This window comes from Astyanax mexicanus, chromosome 17 (genome assembly GCF_023375975.1).
Source record: "Astyanax mexicanus isolate ESR-SI-001 chromosome 17, AstMex3_surface, whole genome shotgun sequence".
Classification (NCBI taxonomy): domain Eukaryota; kingdom Metazoa; phylum Chordata; class Actinopteri; order Characiformes; family Acestrorhamphidae; genus Astyanax; species Astyanax mexicanus.
The window spans coordinates 23,924,990-23,950,950 of record NC_064424.1 but is presented as its reverse complement, the minus strand read 5'-3'; the positions used below and the strand labels follow the sequence as shown (position 1 = coordinate 23,950,950).

The following is a 25,961-nucleotide window of genomic DNA, read 5'->3' as shown; positions in this document are numbered from 1 at the left end:
TATTATTTATATAAGAAGTGGGTTATAATTGTGATTATAGTGACAATGTTTTTGGAGGTAAAGGAAGGGCGAAAATGGAGTAGTGGTTCCCATCTCAGTCATTTACCATGAAAAAAAATCATATTCTGAGCAAATATTCAAATATTATCTATTTTTCTGATGTCTTGTAGGAAAAATACATTACCCCACTTCACCAAGTAAAGCTAATGCTATTCGGATGGGACTTTGGAGTAGCAATAAAGATCTACAGAGCCTGATATTAAGCTGTTCTAACTCACTCACACTCAGTCCAAATGAACACATCTGCAGTCAAATGAATGGATTAATGTATTCTGGATGACGGTGTGTGTGTGTGTGTGTGTGTGTGTGTGGTACAGACATCATTCATCATCAAGTCTTTTGTGGCTGTGTGGGATTGTGTGCTGTCCTCTACTGGACGCTAATGTTCAGATAATGGGAGTCCACTCTGCTGGCGCTCTGAGGCGCGTGGGCTTCTTCTTCCGGCAGCTTCTGAAAATTAGGGACCAGGAGAAGGGGAAAGGTGACTTAATGAACTGTTGAATAGGTGAATGGAGGATTTGTCTATATGTGTTTTTAAGGCCATATTCATAGTCTTTTTTTTTTTTTTTAAGGGTTCCTAATATGTTTGAAGGGAAAGAAGTCTTGCATGTTTTTGCTCTTTCATTTGACTGATGGACAAAGAGGTGGGATAGATTAGGCTTTTGTCAGAGATTGACGTCGTCTCTTAAGAGGTTCTCTGGGTTTCTGTTGCTTTATCTTGTGCTGATACAGTGTTAAAAAATCTTTAAAAAAATACAATAACATTGAAAAGTTACTTTATTTCAGTAATGCCGTTCAAATCGTAAATTTCTAAGCATTTATATTTATTTTATTGTTGATGATTATGGCTTACAACCTATAAAAAATCAGTTTCTCAGAAAATTAGAATATTATATAAGACCAATTGGTACTTTTGGCAGTGTGGGCAGTCCTGCTGAAAAATGAAATCTGCATCTTCATAAAAGTTATCAGCTGAGATAAGCAAAAATCTTCTGGACTTTGGACTTGATATAACACAGTGGATCAACACCAGCAGATGACATGTCTCTCCAAACCATCACTGACCATCAGAAAAGTTTACATTTCATTTGTAAATCAAGGGAGCAGAGTCTGGAGGAAGAGTGGAGAGACACACAGTCCAAGCTGCTTGAGTTCTAGTGTGAAGTTTCCACAATCAGTGATGGTTTGGAGAGACATGTCATCTGCTGGTGTTGATCCACTGTGTTTTATTATCAAGTCTAACATTTAAGGAGATGCAGATTTCATTTCCAGCAGGACTTGGCACACTGCCCACACTGCCAAAAGAACCAATTAGTCTTTTATTATAATATTTACATTTTCTGAGACACTGATTTTTGGGTTTTCATTGGCTGTAAGCCCAAATCATCAACAATAAAATAAATAAACACTTAGATATATAGATAGATCACTCTGTGTGTAATAAATCTATATAATATATGAGTTTCACATTTTAAGTTGAATTACTGAAATTAAGACCCCGTTTAAAGAGGGATGTGATGCCTTCTGTTGACAAACCTTGGTGATCACTGGACTTTCCAGCAAGACATTGGTCCAAAAAAACCCCAAGTCAACAAAAGCCTGGTTGAAAAAAGGTCCTGAAACATTGTGGAGTGGCCTTCTCATTTACCAGATGTAACTCTCATTAAATTAAATCTTGGGTGAGATTTAAAGAAAGCAGTTGCAGCACTGAAGCCATGAAACATCACTGGGCAAGAGGCATTTACACATGAAAAATGGACAAAGCTTCCAGATTCCATTTTCCATTTTAGAAGTTATAAAAGCAAAAGAGTGCTCTTTTTTAATCTTTTTTGTCATTTATTTTCAAAGATAAGGGGGGGTTGAATGTTTTTGATTGTAACTGTAAAGAAAGGTGGGCCATACAAAGCTGATGGTAAGCTGCATGACCGGGATTCGAACCGGCGATCTCCCGATAATAGTGGCAGCGCCTTAGTCCGCTGGACCAACCAGTTCCCAAATAATGTTTCAAATATTTATGTTTGCTTACATTGTGGCCATGATGTTCATGAATGGTCATTGGTTCATATTCCCCGTTTTTTGCATGTCCCTGCAGGTCAGCAGTCCCGTATTCGTTCCTGTACGCACCCATGCGCTGCTTCACCACATGACTGGGAAAGGCCTGGCAGCACAGTACCATTTCCCCCGGCAACCATGCATCTACGGCAACAGCATGGTGTCCGTTCAGCTGACGTTCAACAACCATGGTGACCACGCCCTTGAGGACCTCCACATCTCAGAGAAGACTTCAACAGGACAGAACATCCACTGCTTCAGGCCCATCGGTGAGTTTATGATATGAGAAATAAAGCTGTTGAGAGATCATCTTTGGGTTTTACATGAAGATCCCAAAGGTCCTAAAGTCTGCAATCTTAATCCTATCAGTAAGTTTAACATGATGGCAAAACTAAAAGGGCTGTAATCCCATCAGTGAGTTAAGCATATCCTCAGAACTCAAAGATCTGCGATCCAATTCGTAAGTTAAGCATGATATCAGAAGCCGAAGGTCTGTGATACCATCACTGAGAGATCAGAGCCGAAATGGCTGCGATCCCATCAGTGAATCTAACATGATATCAGAGCCAAATGGGCTGCAATCCAAGCGGTGAGTCTAACATGATTTTAAGGTCCAAAGAGTTACGATCCCATTAGTGAGTAACATGATTTCGGAGGCCAAAGGGATGCGATCCAATTAGTAAATCTAAAATGATTTCAGAGCCAAATGGGCTGCAATCCCAGCGGTGAGTCTAACATGATTTTAAGGTCCAAAGAGTTACGATCCCATTAGTGAGTAACATGATTTCAGAGGCCAAAGGGATGCGATTAGATTTTTAGTAAATCTAAAATGATTTTGGAGCCAAAAATGCTACGATCCCATATATGAGCCAAAGATGATTTCAGAGCCCAATGGGGCTGTGATCACATCAGTAATTTTAGCATGATATCAGAGCCCAAAGTGTTGCGATCCTATCAGTAAGTTTAGCAGGATATTAGAGCCCAAAGGTCTGCGATCCCATCAGTGAGTTTGCATGATTTCAGAGCCCAAATGGCTGCGATCCCATTATTAAGTTTCGCATGATATCAAAGCCCAAAGGGCTGCAAATCCATTAGTGAGTTTAGCATTATATCAGAGCTCAAAGTGTTACGGTCCCATCAGTGAATCTAACATGATTTCAGAGCCCAAAGGGCTACGATCCCATTAGTGAATCTAACATGATTTCAGAGCCCAAAGGGCTACGATCCCATCAGTGAGTCTTAACATGATTTCAGGGCCCAAAGTGTAACAATCCCATCACTGAGCTTAGCATGATATCAGACCCCAAGTGCTGCGATCCCTTCAGTGAGACTAACATGATTTCAGAGCCCATATGGGCTGCAAACCCATCAGTGAGTCTAACATCATATTAGAGCCAAAATGGGCTGAGATCCCAGCAGTGAATCTAACATGATTTTAGAGCCCAAACTGTTACGATCCCATCAGTGAGTCTAACATATTTTTTTAGCCCAAAATGTTGCAATTCCATCAGTGTGTTTAGCATGATTTCAGAGCCCAAAGGGCTGCGATCCCATCAGTGAGTCTAACATAATTTCTGAGCCCAAAGGGCTGCAATCCATCAATAGGTTTAGCATGATATTAGAGCCTAAAGGGCTGAAATCCCATCAGTGAGTTTAGCATGATATCAGATCCCAAAGGGCTGCAATACCCATCAGTGAGTCTTAACGTGATATTACAGCATAAAGGGCTGCAATCCCAGCAGTGAATCTGATATGATCTAAAACCCCAAAGGCTTGTTGTTAATTTGTTAGTCTACATAATTTCAGATCCCAAAATGCTGCAATCCCATCAGTGAATCTAACACGATATCAGAGCCCGAAGGGCTGCGATCCCATCAGTAAGTTTAACATGATATTAGAACCCAAAGTGTTGCAATCCCATCAGTGAGTTCAACATATTAGAAACCAAAGGCCTGATATACCATTATTGATATATTAGAATAGAAAGAGCTATGATCTCATCTGTGAGTTTAACATATCAGACCCCAAAGGTTACAATCCCATTGGTAAGTTTAATACATTTAATGAAAATCCGATGGGATACAATCCAATCAGCAAATCAAACACATTATAACCGAAAGGCTGCAATGCCGTTAATGAGTTTACCATTTCAGAAGACAAGGGGCTGTGATCCTATCAGCAAGTTTGACATAATATAAACGCCCAAAAAGCTGTGATCCCAACAGTGAGGCTTACATGATATTAGAACCCAAACTGGCAGTTTTTTCTGATTAAGCCTAAAATTATATCAGAACCCAAGGGGCTATGATCCCAAAAGCAAGCCTATCTCCAAGGGCTGCGATCTTAACAGCAAGCCTAATATTACCTCAGAATCCAAAAGGATACGATTATACCGGTGAGTTTACTATTATACCAGATCCTAAAGGGCTGCGATCCCAAAAGCAAGCTTAATATTACTGTGGTTTCATCCATGAGTTTGACATATTGGAACTCGTTCTTGTTCTCTTTCTCTCAGTTTCATGTTTATTCTAGCTTGTCTTACTTTTCTTTTTCATGTGCTTTTTAATTTGTCTTGATCTCTCTCGCTCTCACTCTCTCTCTCCCTCTTTCTCTCTCTTCCTCTCGCTCTCTTTCTCCCTCGCTCTCTTTCTCTCTGATGTTCCTGTTCGTTTTGCAGACTATGATGTGTTCCCTTTTTCTCCCGGAGTGATAGTAAGAGTGATTGATGGATTGTTCGTTCAGGGTGTCCTTGTCCTCTCACTCACAAAAACATGTCCTTTTTCTGCCCATCTCCCCCTCTCTCACCCTTTATTTCTCTCTCACTCTCAGAGCGTTTGGAGCCTGAGGCATCGGCGACAGTGTCTATGGGCGTGGACTTTAATGACTCCACCCAGGGAGCCAGTTTCCAGCTGTGGTAAGAGTGTCCCCTTTTTATTTTGCTAAAATGTGCTCCTGTGTTGCCAAGGTAGCAGTGAACGTCTGATGATTGACTGACTGTTGTCTAGGTTCTGATCAGTCAATGGTGCACCTATGTTTTCCATTGCCAAGATAGCCATACACCAGAAATGTACCTGAACTAGGCCTGGACAATAATTCGATAACGGTATTTATCGCGATAAGAAATGTTTCAATAACGGTGATATAATTTTTGTGTCATATCGATATGTATTATTTACAGAAACACGGCTCAGCTGCGCTCCGTTCGGCCCCTAAAATCTCTCGCGCTGAAAATCTCTCGCGCTGAAGCTCGGCCGCGCTCCGGTCAGCATCTAAAATCTCTCGCGCTGAAACTCGGCCGCGCTCCGGTCAGCGCTCCGGTCAGCATCTAAAACCTCTCGCGCTGAAATCTCTCGCGCTGAAGCTCGGCCGCGGTCCGGTCAGCATCTAAAACCTCTCGCGCTGAAACTCGCGCTGAAGCTCGGCCGCGGTCCGGTCAGCATCTAAAACCTCTCGCGCTGAAACTCGCGCTGAAGCTCGGCCGCGGTCCGGTCAGCATCTAAAATCTCTCGCGCTGAAACTCGGCCGCGCTCAGGTCAGCATCTAAAACCTCTCGCGCTGAAACTCGAACTGAAATCTCTCACGCTGAAACTCGGCCGCGCTCCGGTCAGCATCTAAAATCTCTCGCGCTGAAAATCTCTAGCGCTGAAACTCCTTTTATGTATATAAAGGCTTTTTTTCCTTATCCTGGTTGAAGCACTTTTGTTTTGATCTGTTAAATTTGTTTACGGAACAATAAGAAGCTTTGCCTCTGTTGTAAATGTAAAGTTATTTATATTGGTAATATGTACAGTACAGGCCAAAAGTTTGGACATACCTTCTTATTCAATGCGTTTTCTTTATTTTAATGACTCTTTCATTTCATGACGCATTGAATAAGAAGGTGTGTCCAAACCTTTGGCTTGTACTGTATATAGGTTATAGGCTTGTGTTTGACAGAGATGTCATGTTTTTATTTTGCTATAAGTGATTAAAAGTGATCATTGGTTTATTTTGACCATTTTTTATTTCTAAAGTATTATATAGTTTTTGTGAAAGGAGGCTTTAAAGACTTAAGTTTTTCTTAGGCCTTCAAAATATTTATGTCGATATCGAAATTATATACCGAAATTATGGAATATATCGTGATATAAATTTTGGCCATATCGTCCAGCACTAACCTGAACACACCTCACTTCCAAACCACCACGCCAATCAGTGTAAGTTAAGTTTTAAGAGTCTTTGCTCAATGCAGTGGCAAGGCATAAAATACATGGCCCTATATATACAAATGTTCACTAACACGTCTTCTAATAAATGTATTTAGCTACTTTCAGTTCATTTCTGGCTGACGATGGCAATACACACACATACAGCTGGTTTAGTCCCTGTAGAGAAGCATCACCAATAGAATAGAACTCTCTGGAGAAGATATGAGTCTATTTTCACCATGCCAAATGCCAGATGTGTAGGCTACTGGAGGGGTATAAATCTCTCAGCATTGATTTTAGTATTTTTTAGATGACTTTTAATACTCTAGATTTAAAAAGAGACAAAGAATGAGCATGTGTCCAAATACCTTTGCCAATGTAGTGTTCCAACCATGTGCAAATATAGAAGAAGGAAAGAAAAAGAGAAGAGAAGAAAAGTCTTGGATGTGGTTCAGAAGTTGAGTTGTTGGCTGCTCTCATGAGAATTTTGTCTCCTGGATAGCAGGAATTTTTATGCAAAACAAGAAGACTTGTGTCCAACTTTTGTATAGTGTGTATTAAAGTGTGGAAGTATGGTTGAGATGGTTTTGCTGTAGTTTGTAGTTTGTCTCCAGCAGCCTCAGCAATATTCAGCAATGGCAAATCTCCGCACACACACACACACGCGCGCGCACACACACTCCGCCTGGTTCTCTCCCACACTCAGTTGGTTATGATAATGAAAGCGTGTCATTAACAGATTGAATTACTGCGAGTGATTATGCTCTCACTCTCGCAGGCCAGAATGAAGCGCTCTCCTTGTGTGATTTTTTTTTTTAATTTTTTTTTTTTTTAATATATATATAAATTATTACCTCTGCGGCGCTCCTGCGGCTAATCCGCATTTAATTTTTTTAATAATCTAATTTGGAATGATTGCTTTCTTCTCCCTCTTTTCTCTCTCTCCCTCGTTTTTTGCGGAGGCTTGTAATTGTTTTCTTTTTTCGATTAGAGCGAGGTGGCTGTGATCGATACCGGCCAATGGCGGGGTGTGAATAACATCACCATAAATAGGTCAGACTGCAGCGCTAAGGTGGATTATTGCTAATGATCGCGCCAATGAGAGTTCAATGACACTGCTGCGAGAGAGTGAGTGTGTGTGTGTGTGTGTGTGTTCAGTTAGGGGGCTGTTTGGTTGAGGATTTAAAGAGCTTATGCTGTATTGTGCACAGAGACCTACAGCTACCTACACCCTGATCCTTATCCTGTGACTCTTAGCCTTCCTTTCTCTCTCTCTTTTCTCTCTCTTTTCGCTCTTTCTCTCTTTCTCTCTCTATATGTCTCTTTATCTGTCTGTCGCTCTCACCTGTTTATCTTCCACGCTCTCTATTTGAATCTCCCGCTTTCTATATCTCTCATTCATTCTCTTAGTCTTTTTTTTCTCTCTGCTTCTTTTCTTTCTCTTTATATTTAGTTATTTTTCTCTTTTGTTTCTCTCTCACCTCTCTTTCTTTGTCTCTTGCTCTGTCTCTCTTTATTTCTCTCTCTGTTAATCTCTCACCCCCTTTAATTGTTTGTCTCCCACATTCTCTCCTTTTGTCTCAAATGTTCTTTATCTCATTCTCACTTTATCTCGTCTTTGTTTCTTTTTTCTCTCGGCCTCTCTCGTCTTCCTTTTTTCTCTCTCTCCCTCAATCTATAGCTCTGTTTTTCTCTTTCTCTTGCTCTCTCTCATCCTCTCACTATTCCTCTTTCTCATGCACTAGCTCTCACACACTCTGTTTTCCTTGTGTTTTTTCTCTCTGTTGCCCTCTATCTCTCTCTCTCTCTCTCTTTCTCTCTCTGCCCCTCCCTCCTTTCTCTCTCTCTCTCTCCCTCACTCTCAAACTCTCTCTCTTTTATTTCTCTCCTCTTTCTCCTTCACTGTGTAGTTATCTTTTTTTCTTGCTCTCGCCTACTCTCGCTATTGCTCTTTCTCACTCAATAGCTCTCACACAGTTTTCCATGTGTTGTCTATCTCTTGTTCTCTCTCTTTCTCTCTGCATCTCTTTCTCTCTGCCTCTTTCTTCTTCCTCTTCCTCTTTGTCTCTTTCTCCCTCACTCTTTAGCTCTTTTTTCGCTTTTATTTCTCTCTCCTCTTTTTCCCCTACTGTCTGGTTCTCTTTTTCTGTTGCTCTCTCTCATCCTCTCACTATTCCTCTTGTGTTGTCTCTCTCTTGCTCTCTTTTTCTCTCTTGTTCTCTTTTTTCTTTCTCTATGCTTCTTTTTTTCTCACTCACTAGCTCTCACTAGCTCTCACGCACTCTCTGTTTGCCTCTTGTGTTCTTTCTCTTTCTCTCGATCTCTCTCTCGCTCACACACTATTCTTAGTGTAGATTGTAACTATTCTAACTACTCGAGTCAGATCATCAGCTCACAGTGAGAGCTAGCCAGACCAATGTACAGCTTCCAAACATGGTGGAGGTAGTTTCACCACACACTGTTTTGTTTAAAGGAGACTTTAACCTGGATATTTGGACAGCTGCTTCATAACATTTCATAACATCTATTGTAAAAACCACTGTAGAAATACATTTAAATTTAATTTAAATAATTGTCATTCCTTTCCTTCATTCCAAAACTCACTGACTATGAGAACCAGTGGTACTTCACATGTAATGTAATTATTATCATCCGCACTGATTTACTAATGTTATCAGACAATGTCTAATTATTAGATATCAGGATGTTTAGCTGGTTAATATCAGTGTCGGTGGAATTTAATTCATAAAGATAAATAAGACCTAATAAATGAGGCTTAATGTCTTTCGCTCTTCTCTCACCAGTAATCAATGCATTATGTCTATTCCGTATGAATGAATGAGAACTGTTTCTTTCTCTCTCTCTCTCTCTCTCTGTACTGTGTGAGATGTGATTGATCCTTTGACTGTGCAATAACACTTAGTCTGAGTGTTAATTGGCTTGTTCCACAGCGGAGCGGGAAGGCGATCAGCATTGTTGCGATCAATAACCCTATCAGAAAGCTGATCTGGGGTTGGAGAAATGGATCTAATGAGAGAGGAGGGGATCAATCCACTCCAAAAGTGCCAATCTCACATATACACACACATATACACACAAACATACCTAGCCAGGTGTGTGTGTATGTGTTTGCACAGTAAACTGAAGAGTTGTTTAGGTTTAGTTTGAACTTTCCTGATTAGTTTCTTCAAATCATCACTAAATCAGTGTGAGTTTCAGAACAAACTAAATATCTGTACTGTTTTCTTTTACATGTGTTTCTGATTCTGATAAAGCGTAGAGGATAACCCCAATGCTCAAACTGTGTTTGAGAGATGATGTGATGTGATAACCAGTAATAAAAAGATATTATTGGCAGTAAGAATGAATGGCCTCCTGGGTGGCACAAATGTCGTAATTGTTGGCATTATTATCAGGAGTTCAGCGGTTCAATTCCCACTAATGCCACAGTCATTGATTCCTGGTGTGTCTGTGTGGCTGGCTAATTATATTTTTGTGATATAAGACCTGGCTAGTGCACCCTTCAATGGTTGAAAACTCATTCTGCAGTGTCTGTAACTCCACCTCTAACAATGATGATTAGGGGAGCTTTCAAATGTGTATAATTATAATGTATAATATAGTGTATACTTGTAGAATTTCTTGTATATATTACTGTACTTTTTGTATTACTGTACTGTATTGTGTAATTGCTACTGGCTGAAAAAAGTACTTTGGGATCTATCCATCCATCCTTCCAGTTGTACTTCCATCCATCCATCCATCCATCCATTCAGTTGCAGTCCCATCTATCTCTCTAGTTGTACCTTCATCCATCCATTTGTCCATCCAATTGTAGCTCCATTTATCCATCCAGTTGTACCTCCATCCATCCTTTCATCCAGTTGTACGTCCGTCCATCAAGTTGTAGTCCCATCTATCCATCTAGTTGTACCTCCATCCATCCATCTGTCCATCCAGTTTGTAGCTCCATTTATTCATCCAGTTGTACCTTTATCCATCTATCCAACTGTACCTTCATCCATCCATCCATCCATCTGTCCATCCAGTTGTAGCTCTATCCATCATCCATCCGTCCATCCATTTATCTAGTTGTACACCCATCCATCTATCCAATTGTACCTTCCTCCATCCATTCATCCATCCATCCTGTTGTACGTCCATTCATCCATTTGTACATCTTTCCATCCTTCATTCATCTATCCATCCATCCAGTTGTACCTTCATCCATCCATCCAGTTTTATACCAATGCATCCATCCTTTTATCCGATTGTACCTTTATCTGTCCATCCTGTCACACATACATTCATCCAGGTGTTCATCCATCCATCCAGCCATCTATCCAATTGTACCTTGATCCATCCATCCAATTGTACCTTCATCCATCCATCCATCCATGCAGTTGTACTTCAATTTATCCATCATCCATTTGTCCATCCAATCCTCCATCCAACCATCCATCCATCCAGTTGTACATCCAACTATACAGTTGTTCGTTCATCCATCCATCCATCCTATTGTACCTCAGTCCATACAGTTGTACCACCTCCATCCATGCATCCATCCATCCATCCATCCATTTATCCAGTTGTAACTCCATCCATCCAGTTGTTCGTCCATCCATCCATTCATCCAATTGTACCTCCATTTATCTGTTCGGTTGTACTTCTATCCATCCATCTAGTTATACATTCCAAAATTGATCAGGTACAGCAGTAAGCAGGTGCAGATTCCAATCACTTTTATGAATTTCATTTCTAGATCATAAAATGGGCTATGATTTAAATATTGCACAGTTAAATGAGTGCTTAGGTAAATATTTTGATATGTATGCATGTTTACATGTGTGTGTTAATGAAGTGTGTGTTTTCTTTCTGCAGTACTAAAGCCGAGAAGTTCAGCGTGTCTCTTCAGCCCACTGTGGGAGAGCTCCTGCTACCCGTCACTATGACCGAACAAGATTTCAACAAAGAGCAAGGTAAGGAATTTTCAGCACTGTGAAATGTTTTAGATTATTTCTGTGTCCAGCAGCTGCTTTCCACACCCATCCTACAGCCCAGGAATATTCTACCTGCACTTTCACTGAATTTTTTTCAGACATCATATCTGTTCCTCTATTAAATAATATATCCAGCTTCTAACATAACAAAAGTCACTTCTGGCAACATGGCATCTTGTTGCCAGAAGTGTATTCTTTTGGGATCAATGACTGACCGTTTTATGCTTAACTTCCCTTAGATGTACATAGTATAGGTAGAATACTGTGGTGTGCAGTAGTTGTTGAATTTGCTAAGAAGGGTGAAAAGTGTTTGTCTAGAAGTAGCTCTGTGTTCAACATACAGTTATGCATATAAATTTACATAAGTTTAAATTTGGTAGAAGCCAAAAAAAAGTGGCCACAGGGAAACTCAAAGATGACACAGAGCTCACCTCAGACACTGGATTATACTTCAGAACATATATTGGTCTGAGAAATAAAGCAGTAAATTAGTCACAGGAACTTACTTTGAAAGAAACTTTAAAGGGGCGCTTATTATTCTCCGATCCCTCACTGTAGAGCGATGACGTTGCTGTTTTTAGAAACAGTAGGATTTGTTTCTAGCTCTTTCTAGCCATATACAGCTCTGGAAAACATTAAGAGACCACTTTAGTTTCTGAATCCGTAAAATGAACATCATTGTTTTATTCTATAAACTACAGACAACGTTGATCCCAAATTCCAAATAAAAATACTGTAATTTAGAGCATATATTTGCAGAAAATGAGAAATGGCTGAAATAACAAAAAAGATGCAGAGCTTTCAGACCTGAAATAATGCAAAGTAAACAAGTTCATATTCATAAAGTTCTAAGAGTTCAAAAATCAGTATTTGGTGGAAGAATTCTGTTTTTTATCACAGTTTCTGTGCATCTTGGCATGTTCTCCTCCACCAGTCTTACACACTGCTTTGGGATAACTCTATGCCACTCCTGGTACAAAAATTTAAGCAGTTCTTAAGCTTGGTTTGATGGCTTGTGATCAACCATCTTCCTCTTGATAATATTCCAGAGGTTTTCAATATGGTAAAATCAAAGAAACTAATTATTTTAAGTGGTCTCTTATTTTTTTCCGGAGCTGTATATGGTTTATGCTGATGTGTTGAGGCATTTTTGAGTTATTAAGCTAAGAAGACGACATTTTTTTTTTTTTTTTTTTTTTGCCATTTTCGGTGCCTGGGGCCAATTAGGTACTAATAAAAGGGGTATTGTACCATTTTTAATTATAAAGTATTAAGATGCTTTTCTAGTAATAGTATACTGAGCAACACTAGCTGCAGCACATGATTGGAACAGGGTGAGAAAGGTTTTTGGAGGAGCCTGTCTTATTTAAACCTGTGGAATTAGTTTGGCTTGACCTCGATTGTTGAGGTAAGTTGATCAGCATGACCAGATCTGAAGTGGTCTCATCTTTGAAGCCTTTAGAAAGACGATTGTAGATGCAGATGAGTCTGGGAATGGTTTTAAATCAGGTTTTCATGGAGTGTCCTAATTTTTTCACATGACTTTACACTACAAATCTTACACACATTTTGGAACACATCCTTACATGCACATACAAACTTCCTCAGGGAACTGTGGTGGGTCCCTAAACTCTGCATGTCCTGATCAGTCTGTTTGCTTCGCTATACAACACTCTAAACCATTCATACAGAACTTGGAGCACACACACACACGCACACTTGCATGCATACACTCTGTGCCAGGAGAGGAGTGTTTGGGGATGTGGTGTGCCTGGCGTGTGTGTGTGTGTATGTGTGGTTGATGAGTGGGTTTAGCAGTAGTGGCAGGTCTGAGCCTGAGTGAAGTGGAGCGTTCAGACTCAGTCAAATAAACCGTTTTATATTTAAATCTGTTCTGTTTATGTGCATCACATGGAGGCACACCGCCTCCTTCACCCCATCCAACCCCTCCCTGCCCTGCTGATGGAAAGAGACAGGCGAATCTCCCTCTTACACATACGGACGCAAACCCAAACATGCTTACAGATGTCCGTTGAGTCCGATGATGACCGTCCTTTTAGTTTGGACGAGTTCTGATGGCGGCTTGAGGAGCGTGTCTCTTCTCATGATGAGTCTGCTGATGTTATGTACAACTTTCTTCCCTATGCCTGATGGCCATCAGACAGCGATGACTAAAGAGTACAGCACAATGTTTATGAAACAAAAGGAGCTAAAGTCAAAGAGAACATTGTTGACATTGTTGGGGTTTAAATCCCCAAAGGCTTCTTATTGCAGTAATTGTTTTTCGACAAGAGCAAAATAGCTATTTCTTAGTCATTTACATTATTTTTGAGCTTTTATTTGTTCATTTGTATTGTCATGTGTTTTGTCATGATTCCAGTTGTTAAATATTACTTACCATATTTTACAGACTATAAGGCGCACCGCATTATAAGGTGCACTATCTATGAACGTCTATTTTCTGGTCAAGGTGCATTTTAAGCGGCAATAGTAACAGATTTCTCTCCTGAAACCTGGTTATTTGGGTGAGTAAAGCACTTCCGTTTACTTACAGTAAACTTAGCGCTAGTTAATGCTGCCCGATAGCGCTACACTGAGGAACCCTGAGAGTACCAGTAAGTCAGGGTGCTATCAGTTAGTGGTTAACCAACCGTAGCTTGTTTTAACACACTAAACAAGCAGACTACAGCCCGATATGCTCACCTCTGAATGGCAAAAGAGCTAGAGTTGCAGTTAGCGGCTAATGCTAATGCTGCTCCAGCGTTAGTGCTGACAACCTTTACTGATTTTATTACGCTGGACTTCAGTGGCTTTACTGCTCCTTACAACCTGACTGGTAGAATTCATACATAAGGCGCACTGTCGATTTGGGTAAATTAGATGGTTTTAAGTGCGCTTTATAGTGCGAAATGACAATAAAACAATTTCGGTCCACCTCATGTACCACATGTGATGCGAATGACAATAAAATCTCCTTGAATCCTTGAAAAATAATATATTTTTAGTTTTTGTCTCATTTACACTGTGGAAATAAGTTCTCAACTAAATTAACACTTGAACAGCAGAGTAGTCATAGTTTTAATATTTTGACTAAAATGACCTTAAAAGGTCTTTTTTCACCCATACAATAGCGATTTGTTTGAATAAAATTGGAAAGAAATTAGGTATCAACAAGTAGTCTGGTAAGGTTTGCAAAGTTATTTCTAACAATGTTTTTACGTTTGAAAGTCTGGACCACAGTTCAAACGAAGGTTCAAGGGTTTGTTACATTAAATCTGTTTTAGTCCAGTTAGTTTTGGTTTAATACTGCAGTTTAGTGTGCACACTAATGAACTACTCCTAAGTCTTAGCATGTCTTATCTTATCTACAGTGAGTCCAAGAAGTATTTGATCCCTTGCTGATTTTCTTTGTTTGCCCACTATAAAGACACTATCCTTCTGCACTTTTAATGGTAGATATATTCTAACATGGAGAGACAGAATATCAAGACAAAAATCCAGAATATAATTTTAAAGAATATAATTTAATTAATTTGTATTTCAATGAGGAAAATAAGTATTTGATCCCTCTTGCCAAACACACTCAATACTTAGTGGCAAAGCCTTTGTTTGCAAGCACAGCGGTGAGACGTTTGTTGTAGTTAACCACAAGTTTAGCACACACACCAGGGGGAATTTTGGCCCACTCTTCTTTGCAGATCCTCTCTAAATCATGAAGGTTGGTGGGCTGTCGCTTGGCAACTCTGACCTTCAGCTCCCTCCATAGATTTTCGATCGGATTGAGGTCTGGCGACTGGCTGGGCCACTCCATGACCTTAATGTGATTTTTCTTGAGCCAATCCTTTGTTGCCTTTGCTGTATGTTTAGGGTCGTTATCATGTTGGAAGACCCAACCACAGCCCATTTTCAGATCCCTGGCAGAGGGGAGGAGGTTGTCCCTCAGGATTGTGCGGTACATGGCTCCATCCATCTTCCCAGTGATGCGGTGAAGTAGCCCTGTACCCTTGGCAGAGAAACACCCCCAAAACATTATGCTTCCACCTCCATGCTTGACGGTGGGCACAGTGTTCTTGGGGTCATAGGCAGCATTTTTCTTCCTCCACACATGGCGGGTGGAGTTGAGGCCAAAAAGTTCAATTTTGGTCTCGTCTGACCACAAAACCTTCTCCCAATAACTTGGTTCATCTTTCAAATGATCATTGGCATACTTGAGGCGCGCCTCCACATGTGCTCTCTTCAGCAGGGGTACCTTTCGGGCACTGCAGGATGTGAATCCATTGTTGCGCAAAGTGTTGCCAATTGTTTCCTTGCAAACTGTGGTCCCAGCTGCCTTCAGGTCATTTGCTAACTCCTGCCGAGTGGTTGCAGGACGATTTCTGACCGTTCTCAGCATCATTGCCACCCCACGAGGCGAAATCTTCTTTGGAGCACCGGGCCGAGGTCTGTTGATTGTCATGTTATACTCTTTAAACTTTCTGATAATTGCACCAATAGTTGTTACTTTCACATCCAACACCTTACTAATCTTTTTGTAGCCCATTCCAGCTTTGTGAAGGTCAACAATTCTGACTCTGAGGTCCTGTGACAGCTCTTTGGTTTTACCCATGTTGGAGACTTGAAATCTGTGTGATCTGTCTGATTCTGTGGACAGGTGTTTTTCACACAAGTGATTAGTGAGAACAGGTGGCTTCAGGTCAGGTAACAAGTTGATTGGGAGTGTCTAACTGGTCTGTAAAAGCCAGAACTGCTAATGAATACTAAGGGATCAAATACTTATTTCACTCCATGAAATACAAATCAATTAATATATATTCCTTAGATTTATTTTCTGGATTTTCTTTTTAATATTCTGTCTCTCCATGTAAGAATACATCTACCATTAAAAGTATAGAATGATCATGTCTTTATTAGTGGGCCAATGAAGAAAATCAGCAAGGGATCAAATACTTCTTGGACTCACTGTATATGGGTTCCTTCTATAGTTGAAACTGTTTGGTTTATAGAATGTTGTCAGTTGGCAAATTCTGGCAAATTCTGTCCCTTTTGTGTACACATGCATAACACAGCAGATCAAGCATAACAGAATACTCATATGGTTCAGTTGATCCAGACCGAGAACGCCCCTTTTGATTGGTCCTTTGGTCCGTAAGTGCTGAATCCTCTTAGAAATGGACGGTCTACAAAAGTTCTTTTTTTAAAGCAATGACTCAGTCAAAAGTCACAAAAGTTACTGCAGGCCTTACCTTCCTGTCCTTTTTAACTTGATGCCGTTGTAATGTGTGCAGCATGTGATTTTGCGTTGTCTTGTTGAAAACTGCATGGACGTCACTGAATATGAGGTCTTTAAAGGCGGTATTTGTTGCTCTTAGAGCATCTTAGAAGTGTACTGACGCAACCCCATACCAAGACAGATCCTAGCTTTTAGACTTGTGACTGATAACAGCCTGGATGCTCTTTGACAACTGTGGTTTGCAGCACAGGGCATCTATTTCTTGAGAAAAAAAGTCAGAAATACAGAGAATTTGCCGCTATTTGTCAACATGATTAACATATTGTTGATTCGGTTGCAAAAAAATCCCCTGAAACTATGTAATAAGAACTACTTTAGTGCTCACTTTTTCTTATCTGTTAGCGGTACACATTCAGATTGAGTCATCATGCAGTGGTCACTATTGATTACACTTAGAGTCGTGATTAAGAAGTGGTTGAAATGCAATCAAGACGCAACAAATTTGAGTTTAAACCCCTCACACCACTACTATAGCTTTCCACTCCGATTGATGACAAATTGGAAGACTAGGGTCAACTCTAGTCTGTATGGCATGTTGAAGCATTAAGATTTTCTTTCTCTTGAACAAAGGGGGTGAGCCCAACTCCTGAAAAATCGACTCCACAAGATTATCCCCCCCTCTACCAAACTTTACTAATTTAACAATTCAGTCACACTGTTCCTGTTAACTGTCAAAATCAGACTTGTCCATTGAGCACCCTTCACATTAGTACTCCAACTGTCCACTTTGATTGAAGACAGATCTTCAGACTTCGGTTCAACTGGCACAGACTAAAATTCAGGGCTAAAAGTAGAGCCAAACTACTGGGTATATCCCTGGCTTAACCAGTGTTTGGATTCAACAGGACTTGCAGAATCAGGCCTGGGTATGTCTAGTTTTTTTCATTCCCAATTGTCAACTAAATGTGCCTAATTGTTTGATTCAATAAGGCCGCTCCAGTGTTCTCTCGCATTTATTCCCTGAACTTCTATTTAACCTACAGAACGATAGCTCATACGGTAGCCACACAATAGTACGCGTTTATTTTCATGCGTGTAAAATAAATTCAATTAAGATTGTCAACGCCATCAGCTGCTCGTCGCTCCAGATTAATCAAGAATTCTTTGAGATCCTGAGTGAAAAGAGTTTGTCTAATTGAACGTCCTCGCCCACACTTGGCGCCTTTCACACCGGCTAAAATTAGCGCTAGCGCCAGTAGCGAGTAGCGGCTCTGCAAACACAAACAAATGTTTAATGGACAAGTGTGCTTTTAAAACGCAGGCAGTCTGCAAAGTGTTGTGTGCGCACGCTCCCTGAGAGCATGCTGAAGTGGAGGACACCGAGACTATGCGAGCACTTAGCGCTGCGCTAATGTGAAGCTCCGCGAGCGTTCCTAAATGAGCGCTGATTGAGTTTACACCGCCGCCCTTTTAACCGAACAACAGCTTTCAGAGCGCGGCGAAACACAACCAGCACGGAGGAGAAAGAAAAGAAAGGGCTGGTTTAACTTGTTAGGATGCTAAAGCATACACACACACACACTTAGACTGCTACACACTTACACACATACATACACACACACTCTTTTTTTTTTTTTTGCTTTGTTAGTGTGGCTCTTTGCTTTGTGTGCTCCTAATAAAGCAAGCATTCTTCGAGAGAAACAGGTTTGATTTTTCATTTAAACTCAATGGATTCCTGCCCTGTTTGCTTGAAACGTAGCGATACCATCACACACACACCCCACACACACACACACAGCACACACACACTCTTTGTCTAATGAGCGGGATAGAGTGAGTTCTGCCTGGGCCCTCTGTTTGTAGAAGAGGAAGTGAGACCCTTTTTATAGTCCAATCATTTCCTGTTAATTGGCCGCCGTGGCGAAGGCTTTTAGCACGAGGGCCGCTCCATTCATTTAGTCTCTATTTGCTTCTCAATAGAGCCTAATGTGCTGGGCTCGGACCTCCAAATGAGCACTTGCGAGACCCTCTGTGTGCAGTGCTGTGGAAGTGTGTGTGTGTGTGTGTGTGTTTCTTTGTAGTGTACTAAAGTGTGTGTGTAGCATGTTTAGTGCTTTATGCAGTGCATCCTTTGTGCTCTTCAGTATTGTTGAGTAAAAGCTTGAAGTGGCTGCTGAGGTTTTTTTTTTTTAAGGCCTAGAAAGCCCCCTGGAGCCCCCCCACCCCATCCCTGTGCAGGAGAAATACTTGGTTTTCAAATGCATCAAATGCATTAAGTTGGTGTGTGTGTGTCTGTGTGTGTGTGTGCATGCATGCAATGGTTTTGCTGTTGTGTATCGGAAAGCATCGGGCACTACAGCATTTACTCACGACAGAGTGCCAATCCATATCTGGGCACACAGTTATACATACATTTACACACACACACACACACACACAAACTTACATACGTACCACACACTTACACACCAGATCAGTTTAGAGTATCAATTTTTCTGGACAATTAAGAAAATATCCAATTTACCCGATCTCCATATATTGGACTGTGGGAGGAAAACCCTGGAAAACCCACACAGACACAGGGAGAACATGGAAACTCCACCCAGAAAGGGACTTGAACCCAAGACCCTGGTGCTGGGAGGCGAACGTAAAGATCCATTGTTGTACAAATGTTTGTAGAAGCAGTCTGCATGTCTAGGTGCTTTGTTTTCTATACCTGTGATTATATTTATGTTTTGTTTTTTTCATCCTCAGGAAAGCTGCAGGGCATGAATGAATCCTCCACATCCATCACCATGCCCCCCGAGACCGTCTCCAGCCAGCCAATCAGCAAGAAGGTGGTGTCTGTGGCCAATGTGGGTGTGGTTCCATCAGGACAGGACAGTGTACACAGGTAGACCCCCTACAATTACCTCCAATATTAATCTTCTCAACCATCTTTTTATCTCTTTTTATAATCTTTAATCACTCTTCAGAACAGATTCTCAGACTCTCTATCCGTTCTCTCCTTTTCTTATTCTTCTATTTTTCTTTCTCACTCTTCTTTTTCTCGTTTTTGTTTTTTCTTTCTTTTTTCCCCTCATTTACTTTCCCTTTTCTTCATTTACGTCTGTATATATTTCTTTGTCATTATTTTGTCTTCCTACTTTTATTTTTTTCTTTTCTCGCTTCTTCTTTTTTCACCTCTCACTTTTTTGCTCTTACTCATTTTTTTCTCTTTATCTCTTCCCTCTTTCTTACTCTTAGGTCTTTTCACTTTCTCTTTTACTCTCCATTTCATCCTTACACATTTGACTCTTCTCTTCTCTTGTTTTCTCCATATATTCTTTTTTTGTATCTGTATATCATTTTTTATCTCTTCTCTGTCGCCTATGCCTTCTTTTACACTTTTCTTTCCTTTTCCTTCTCTTTTACTTCTGCCGTCCTCTCTCTTCTACTTTACTTTCTTTTGTTCTTTTCTGTTTTGTTCACTCTTTCTGTCTTATTTTTCTCATTTTTTCTTTTTCTCACATTTTCTTATTCTTTTACGTTCCTCTTTCTGTTATCTCTCTTTCCTGTTCTCTGTTATTTTTCTTCAATCTTTCTTCATTGTTCTTTTTGTTTTTCTTTTTAGTACCATATGCATTTTTCTCTCTTTTGCCCTTATTCATTCTCTTTTTTGTATTCCTCTTATTTAATCTTTCTTAATCTTTTTCTTCTGTTTTTGCTTTTTTGTCTTCTTTTTTCATTCTTTTTCTTATTTCTTTCTCCATTTCTCTCTTGCTCTTTTCCTTTCTTTCTGGCTCTCTCTGTCTTCTACCTCTTTTTCCTCTCTTTATAATTTTTCTCTTTTTTTTCTAGTTCCATCTGGCTCTCAATCTCACTTTTTTTCCTCTTCTTTTTCTGTTTTTTTCTTGTTTTACTCTCGTTTTTCTCTCTGGATATGTGTATCTGGATGTGTTGGACGGGACAGGGCGGGATGTGAGCGATGCTCTAATTTGATTATAAAATATGAGTTAAAATATGAGGCAACCTTGAGCGAGCGAGCGTCTCCGTCACAAGGGCGCGAGTAGCGCGCTCTCACTCTCTCTCTCTCGCGCTCGCCAGGAGAGTGGAAATCAATCGAATCGCGCCCATGAAAAGTCCCTCCGCAAAACGCCCATATTTCATTTGGAATAAGCAATAGGACAAATGAGAAGTCCCATCAATCACCGCTCACATTCCCTGACTGCGTCCCACCGAGCCAGAGCGCCGGGATGACTGTCGGAATGTGGAGATGGACGCCGACGTGTCCGTCAAACGTCTGGACACATCTAGCTGTTTGAGATGGTTTTAATAGAAATTCTTGTGTTTTACTTATCAGTTAGCATGTTATGAATAATACAATTATACACAGACTGAGCATAACATTATGACCACTTCCTTGTTTGGCCTTCAAATTCTGCTGGTGTGTCTGATCTACTCATACCAACAAAATACACATTAACACACCACCACCGTGTCATCATGAGTCCTTAATATTGAATAACAGAGTGAAAGGAGGATAATAAAAATAATAAAGTATGCAAAACAACAGATACAGGACTACAGTCTGTAATTATAGAACTACAACGTGCAGCTGTATGATCAGTGGAGCTGAAAAATTAAAGGATAATGGGTGTTAAAACAAGGAGGTGATGATGATAATGTTAATCTTCATCACCGTTTTCACACTAGTGCTGGGCGGTATGACCTAAAATGTATATCACAGTATTGTCTTTTTGACAGTAACTGTCTCTAATTTTAGGAAAGACTTCCTTTTAGATATTTTCTTTTAGTTTGCTTTGAGGAAGGTTTAGTTGGATTTAGCACAGATACTGGATTGATTGCTTAGATTTATTCTAGTTCTTCAGCTCCAGCTCATTCCAAAGTCATTGGACCGATCTCCTTCATGCCAGAGAACACTGTTCCACTGTTCAATGCTAGGGGCTTCATAATTCTGTAGCCCACCCTTACCATTAATTAAAATGATCTTGGGTCATTTGGGTCAGATATTTAGCTCTAAAGAAGCCAGAATGTGTTAGATTAGTCTTTGCCTCAGCCATCTTTAACTAAATGTAACTGTCACTATCATTAAATGATTCAAACCAGTGAGCCAAAACATGACCATCAGCCTCAAATGATGATGATGATGATGATAATCCTTGTGGTGCTAAAACAGCTCCCTCTATAAGACATCTGATGGAATTTAGGGCTACGTTTATACTGCAGGTAAAAGTGGCCCAATTCCAAATTTCTAATCAAATCAGATACTTATTTTCTTTATTCAGGATGAGAGCTGGTTATGTTATTCGCTTATAGGCAGGTTTTTTGTTGTTTTTTACGCCAAATTAAAAGTATTCTACATGAAATTGCTTTAAGCTACAATTAAATAAACAATTTTCGATGCAGAGAAAGTTCCTCTATCATTTTTTGTAATCGAGGTAATTAAGGAATCGATTCACCTGTGGTATTACAGTATTTTCAGAGTCAAACTTTTTAGTATTTTTTTGCTCAGACTTGTCTTGGACTTTTATAAATTTATAAATTATTTGTACTTCAACTGGATTTGGACAAAAGTATTTTTATTAAGAATTGTGCTCTGTAGTATTTGTACTTGTTATAGTACTCTGACCTAATTAATTGCTTAATTAGTATTTTTCCTTCATTTTTAATGGGCTCATTTGTAATAAGTTTTAGCACAATAAGGTGCATTATGCAACACTAGTAAGGAAAAAGTGTCACCATGTTTTCCTTCTAATTCAGCAGATCTGGCTGATAAGTGGTGGCGTTAAATAAGTTAAGTAAAGCTAAGCTAAGTAAACGAAACTAAAATAAAACTAAAAAAAAAAACATTTTCTTTTAAAGTCAAAGGAGCGCTGGATGTTAATCTAAACAGATTTCTCACCTGAAAACTGTTTATTTGGGTGAGTAAAGTGCTTTTGTTTATTTACAGAAACCTTAGAATTTCAGATTTTCACTAAGGCAGCATTAGCAGCTAACCGCTAGCTGTGGTTAGTGCTAGTAAATGCCACCCAATATAGCTACACAGAGGACCTCTGAGTGTTCTGGTAAGACAGGGCAATATTAGCTAGCAGTTTGTCCCACGTAGCTTGTTTTAACACGGTAAACTTGTAGGCTACGGTCTAATATATTCACTTAGCGTGGTTAGCAGCTAATGCTAGCACTGCTCCAGCCTCTTTGCTGGAAAACTGAACTGAAACTCCTGTATAAGGCTGTAGTTCAGCAGAGTGGCTTTACTGCTTCTTATTAGCTGACTGGTAAAATTCATACATGAATTACATGAAAAATTGAAGGATTTAAGTGCGCCTCATAGTGCGAAAAATTCAACTTCACTTAGTTCAACTTCATTAGTAATTGTACTTGGACTCACTTGTATTTGTAATAGTACTGTACAGATAGTAATTACAGTACTCTGTGTGTCCTTAGCAATTTACTAAATGATACATCAGTCCGACCCTATTCCACACAGCACTCAGGTGAAGATCAGTTGTTGTGATTTACCGTTTTTAGATCATTATGGAGGGCTAAACACACACACTCTACACAGACCTTTCACACACCCCTTTCAGCCGTAAGTGTCTCTGTAGTGTGAGGATAAAAGGGGGTGAGAGGTCTGTGTAGAGTGGGCTGTGTGTGTGCAGAGTGTGAATGGGCTACCATCTCTCTCAAATCAGCAGGAAAACACACACTCTTAAGCAGTGTATGCAGGTGTGTCAGCGCCTGAGTGCAGCAGCAGGGGGCAGTGCTGCGTCTGGTAAAACTGTCAGCAGCGTCTGGCTAAAAAAGCTGGGATTGATGGTGGAAATGGGAGTGTGTAATAAATCAACACAGAATGCAGCTCAACTCTCTTCCACACACACACACACAATCCAAACACAGCAAAACTGACAGTCCCTCTAACACACCGACACCGCTGTAATTACTGCTGTTGTGAATGTGCTTTTTCACAGCATTGTATCCTCTGTCCATTTTACCCACATGTGTCTTCATCTCAGTCCTGTGTTTTCATGTTGATTTGTGTTTCAGACTGTCTCTCTCTGTCAAACTCATCACTTTTATGTATTGTTCTTTTTTCACTATTTCCACCATTTTCAGCAATTTTTCTATTATGATAATTAATGGCGAATGAACAGATGCAAATAAATCAAAATGAAACATCCTTCAGTTTACAGATACTTAAGTTAAGACTGGTTTGTTGTTCTGCTAGAAACTCATGCTGTAATTCTCAAGTCCATACTTGATATTTTGTTTTTCTGATAACTCAGACTGATAACTGAACCTCATGGTCTTATTATTGCAGGTACTCTGACTTCTTGGACTTGTTAGTACTTTAACTTGGACTGTGACTTGTCTTGGACTCAGTAGTATTCAATAATATTTTTCACTATATTATTAGGATTATAAGGCGCACTATCACTGAACGTCTATTTTCTGGTCTAAATTAATACATAAGGCGCACTGGATTATAAGGCGCATTATGCGACACTAGTAATGAACAGGGTTGTCGCCATGTTTTCCTCCTAATTCAGCAGGTCTCGCCACTGGGTGGTGGTGAGGGGGGTGACTTAAGTTAAGTAAAGCTAAGTTAAGTAAACAAAACAGTTATTTGTGTGTAAAAAAAAAAAACACATTTTCTTTTAAAGTAAAAATGAGCGCTGGGTGTTATTCTACACAGATATCTCTGCTGAAAAAAAAAACTTTTATTTGAGTGAGTAAAGTGCTTCAGTTTATATATAGTAAGCTTAGTTTTCCAGATTTCTATTAAGGCTGGGTGCAGCAGCATGAGCATTTAATGGCTAACGTTATTTTTTTATTTATTTAAAGGTACCATGTTAGCCATATTTACAGACTGTGCACTCCCATGTATGAAAAGAAGTTTTCATAGCTTTCTAAAGGAAGGAGAATGCGCTTAGTTTCCCTTTACATTGAAAGCAGTAGTGGGCTGGGAAAAGGGGAGAAATCTAAAATTTTTCCCTGCAAAGCCCAATATATTCATTTTAAAAACAGAGTGGTCTGGTAGACACTGATACAAGAGCAGCTGCAAACATTGAGATATGAAAACCAGCAAAGTCAGTCTGCATCTGCTTATTAATACATTGTCAAACACAGAATTTGAACTAACGAGAGAGCTGGCAAGATGAAGGAAAGTGTAAAAGAGTCTGCTTAAATCACCAGATTTATGCATTCCGAAGAACAATGCACCACAATGCATGTTTTGTAAGTACTTTTCCATACGCTTGGTGCAATTATACATTCTCACCAGAGAAGTATTTAAATCTCCAAATCTCCAAATGTTACAGACTGTCTCTTTAAAAATCTGTTCTTATTTTTAGTTTCTTTTGTTTTTAATCCATCACTACCATCATGCAGTGACTTGTAATTACACTGAATTATGCTCAGAAGTATTGCATGTGATTGTGTGTAATTTTGTCTCCTGGATCATAAAGTGGCCGTATTTTTGTGTTTGATACATTTTGTGTATTTTGTGATAATTTGTTGTGTATACAGCATTTATAAAGGTTACAGTTTTGGACATACAGGTTTTCATTTAACACTTAACGTTTAAGTGTTCAACGTGAGGGTGGGTGCGTTATATGCATGACTGTACAGTGTGACGTACTATAATACAGAAGGTTATCTATCACATTTTATCTGGGTTAATAGTATCACAGCAGCAGCTCTGTTTCAAACAGTGTGAATGTATGTTCAGATTTTAATGGAAATGATCAGATTATGTGTTGAAGAAATGCTGATTTCTCCGTATCGCTCGCTGCTCGAGAGCAGAATCATAATTCCTCATTTGTGCTCCTGACATTTCCTGGCATTCGCGTGTCCCGTCCTACATTCCCGGCACGTCGTATGTGCGAGTGTGTTAAGTTGATTTTTAGAGGGACAGAAGGACAGCTGGTCATCTGGGCAAATTAACCTCCATTACGACAGAGGACTCTCACACACTGCCTCACTCTTCATACGCACATATGGTCTCACATAATATGTAGTGAAATTACACCACTACTGTTGAAGATTTCTAATTGTAAAGAAGATCACAGTATACTTTACAGCGTGCAGCACAGACACACACTCTTACACACTCATACACTGCAGAATGTGCACTTGTGTGGTGCACATTTGACATGATGCAACAGATACAACAGATATTTTATATATCATATTTGTCACACCATAAGGTGCACAGGATTAGAAGGCGCACTATCAATTAGCATCTATTTTCAGGTCTATTTTCAAACACAATGCGCCAGAATATAAGGCGAGTTATGTAGCACTAGTAAGGAACAAGGGTGTCGCCAGCAGGTCTTGACGCTGGGTAGTGGTGCGGGGGTAACTAAATTAAGTAAAGATAAGTAAACAAAACTGTAATTCTTAAAAAAAAAAAAAATAATGTATTAAAGT

General features: G+C 39.8%; 1 protein-coding gene across 2 annotated transcripts in view; it reads left to right on the top strand.

Moving 5' to 3' along the window:
* ap3b1a (adaptor related protein complex 3 subunit beta 1a) overlaps nucleotides 1-25,961 on the top strand; it is a 93,565-nt gene that overhangs the window by 62,162 nt on the left and 5,442 nt on the right. For both annotated transcript variants that reach the window (XM_022676194.2, XM_049466390.1), the window contains exons 23-26: nucleotides 2,153-2,381; nucleotides 4,942-5,026; nucleotides 11,181-11,278; nucleotides 19,284-19,422. In XM_022676194.2, coding sequence (XP_022531915.2) covers nucleotides 2,153-2,381; nucleotides 4,942-5,026; nucleotides 11,181-11,278; nucleotides 19,284-19,422 — 551 coding nt within the window. The remainder of the gene's footprint in view (nucleotides 1-2,152; nucleotides 2,382-4,941; nucleotides 5,027-11,180; nucleotides 11,279-19,283; nucleotides 19,423-25,961) is intronic.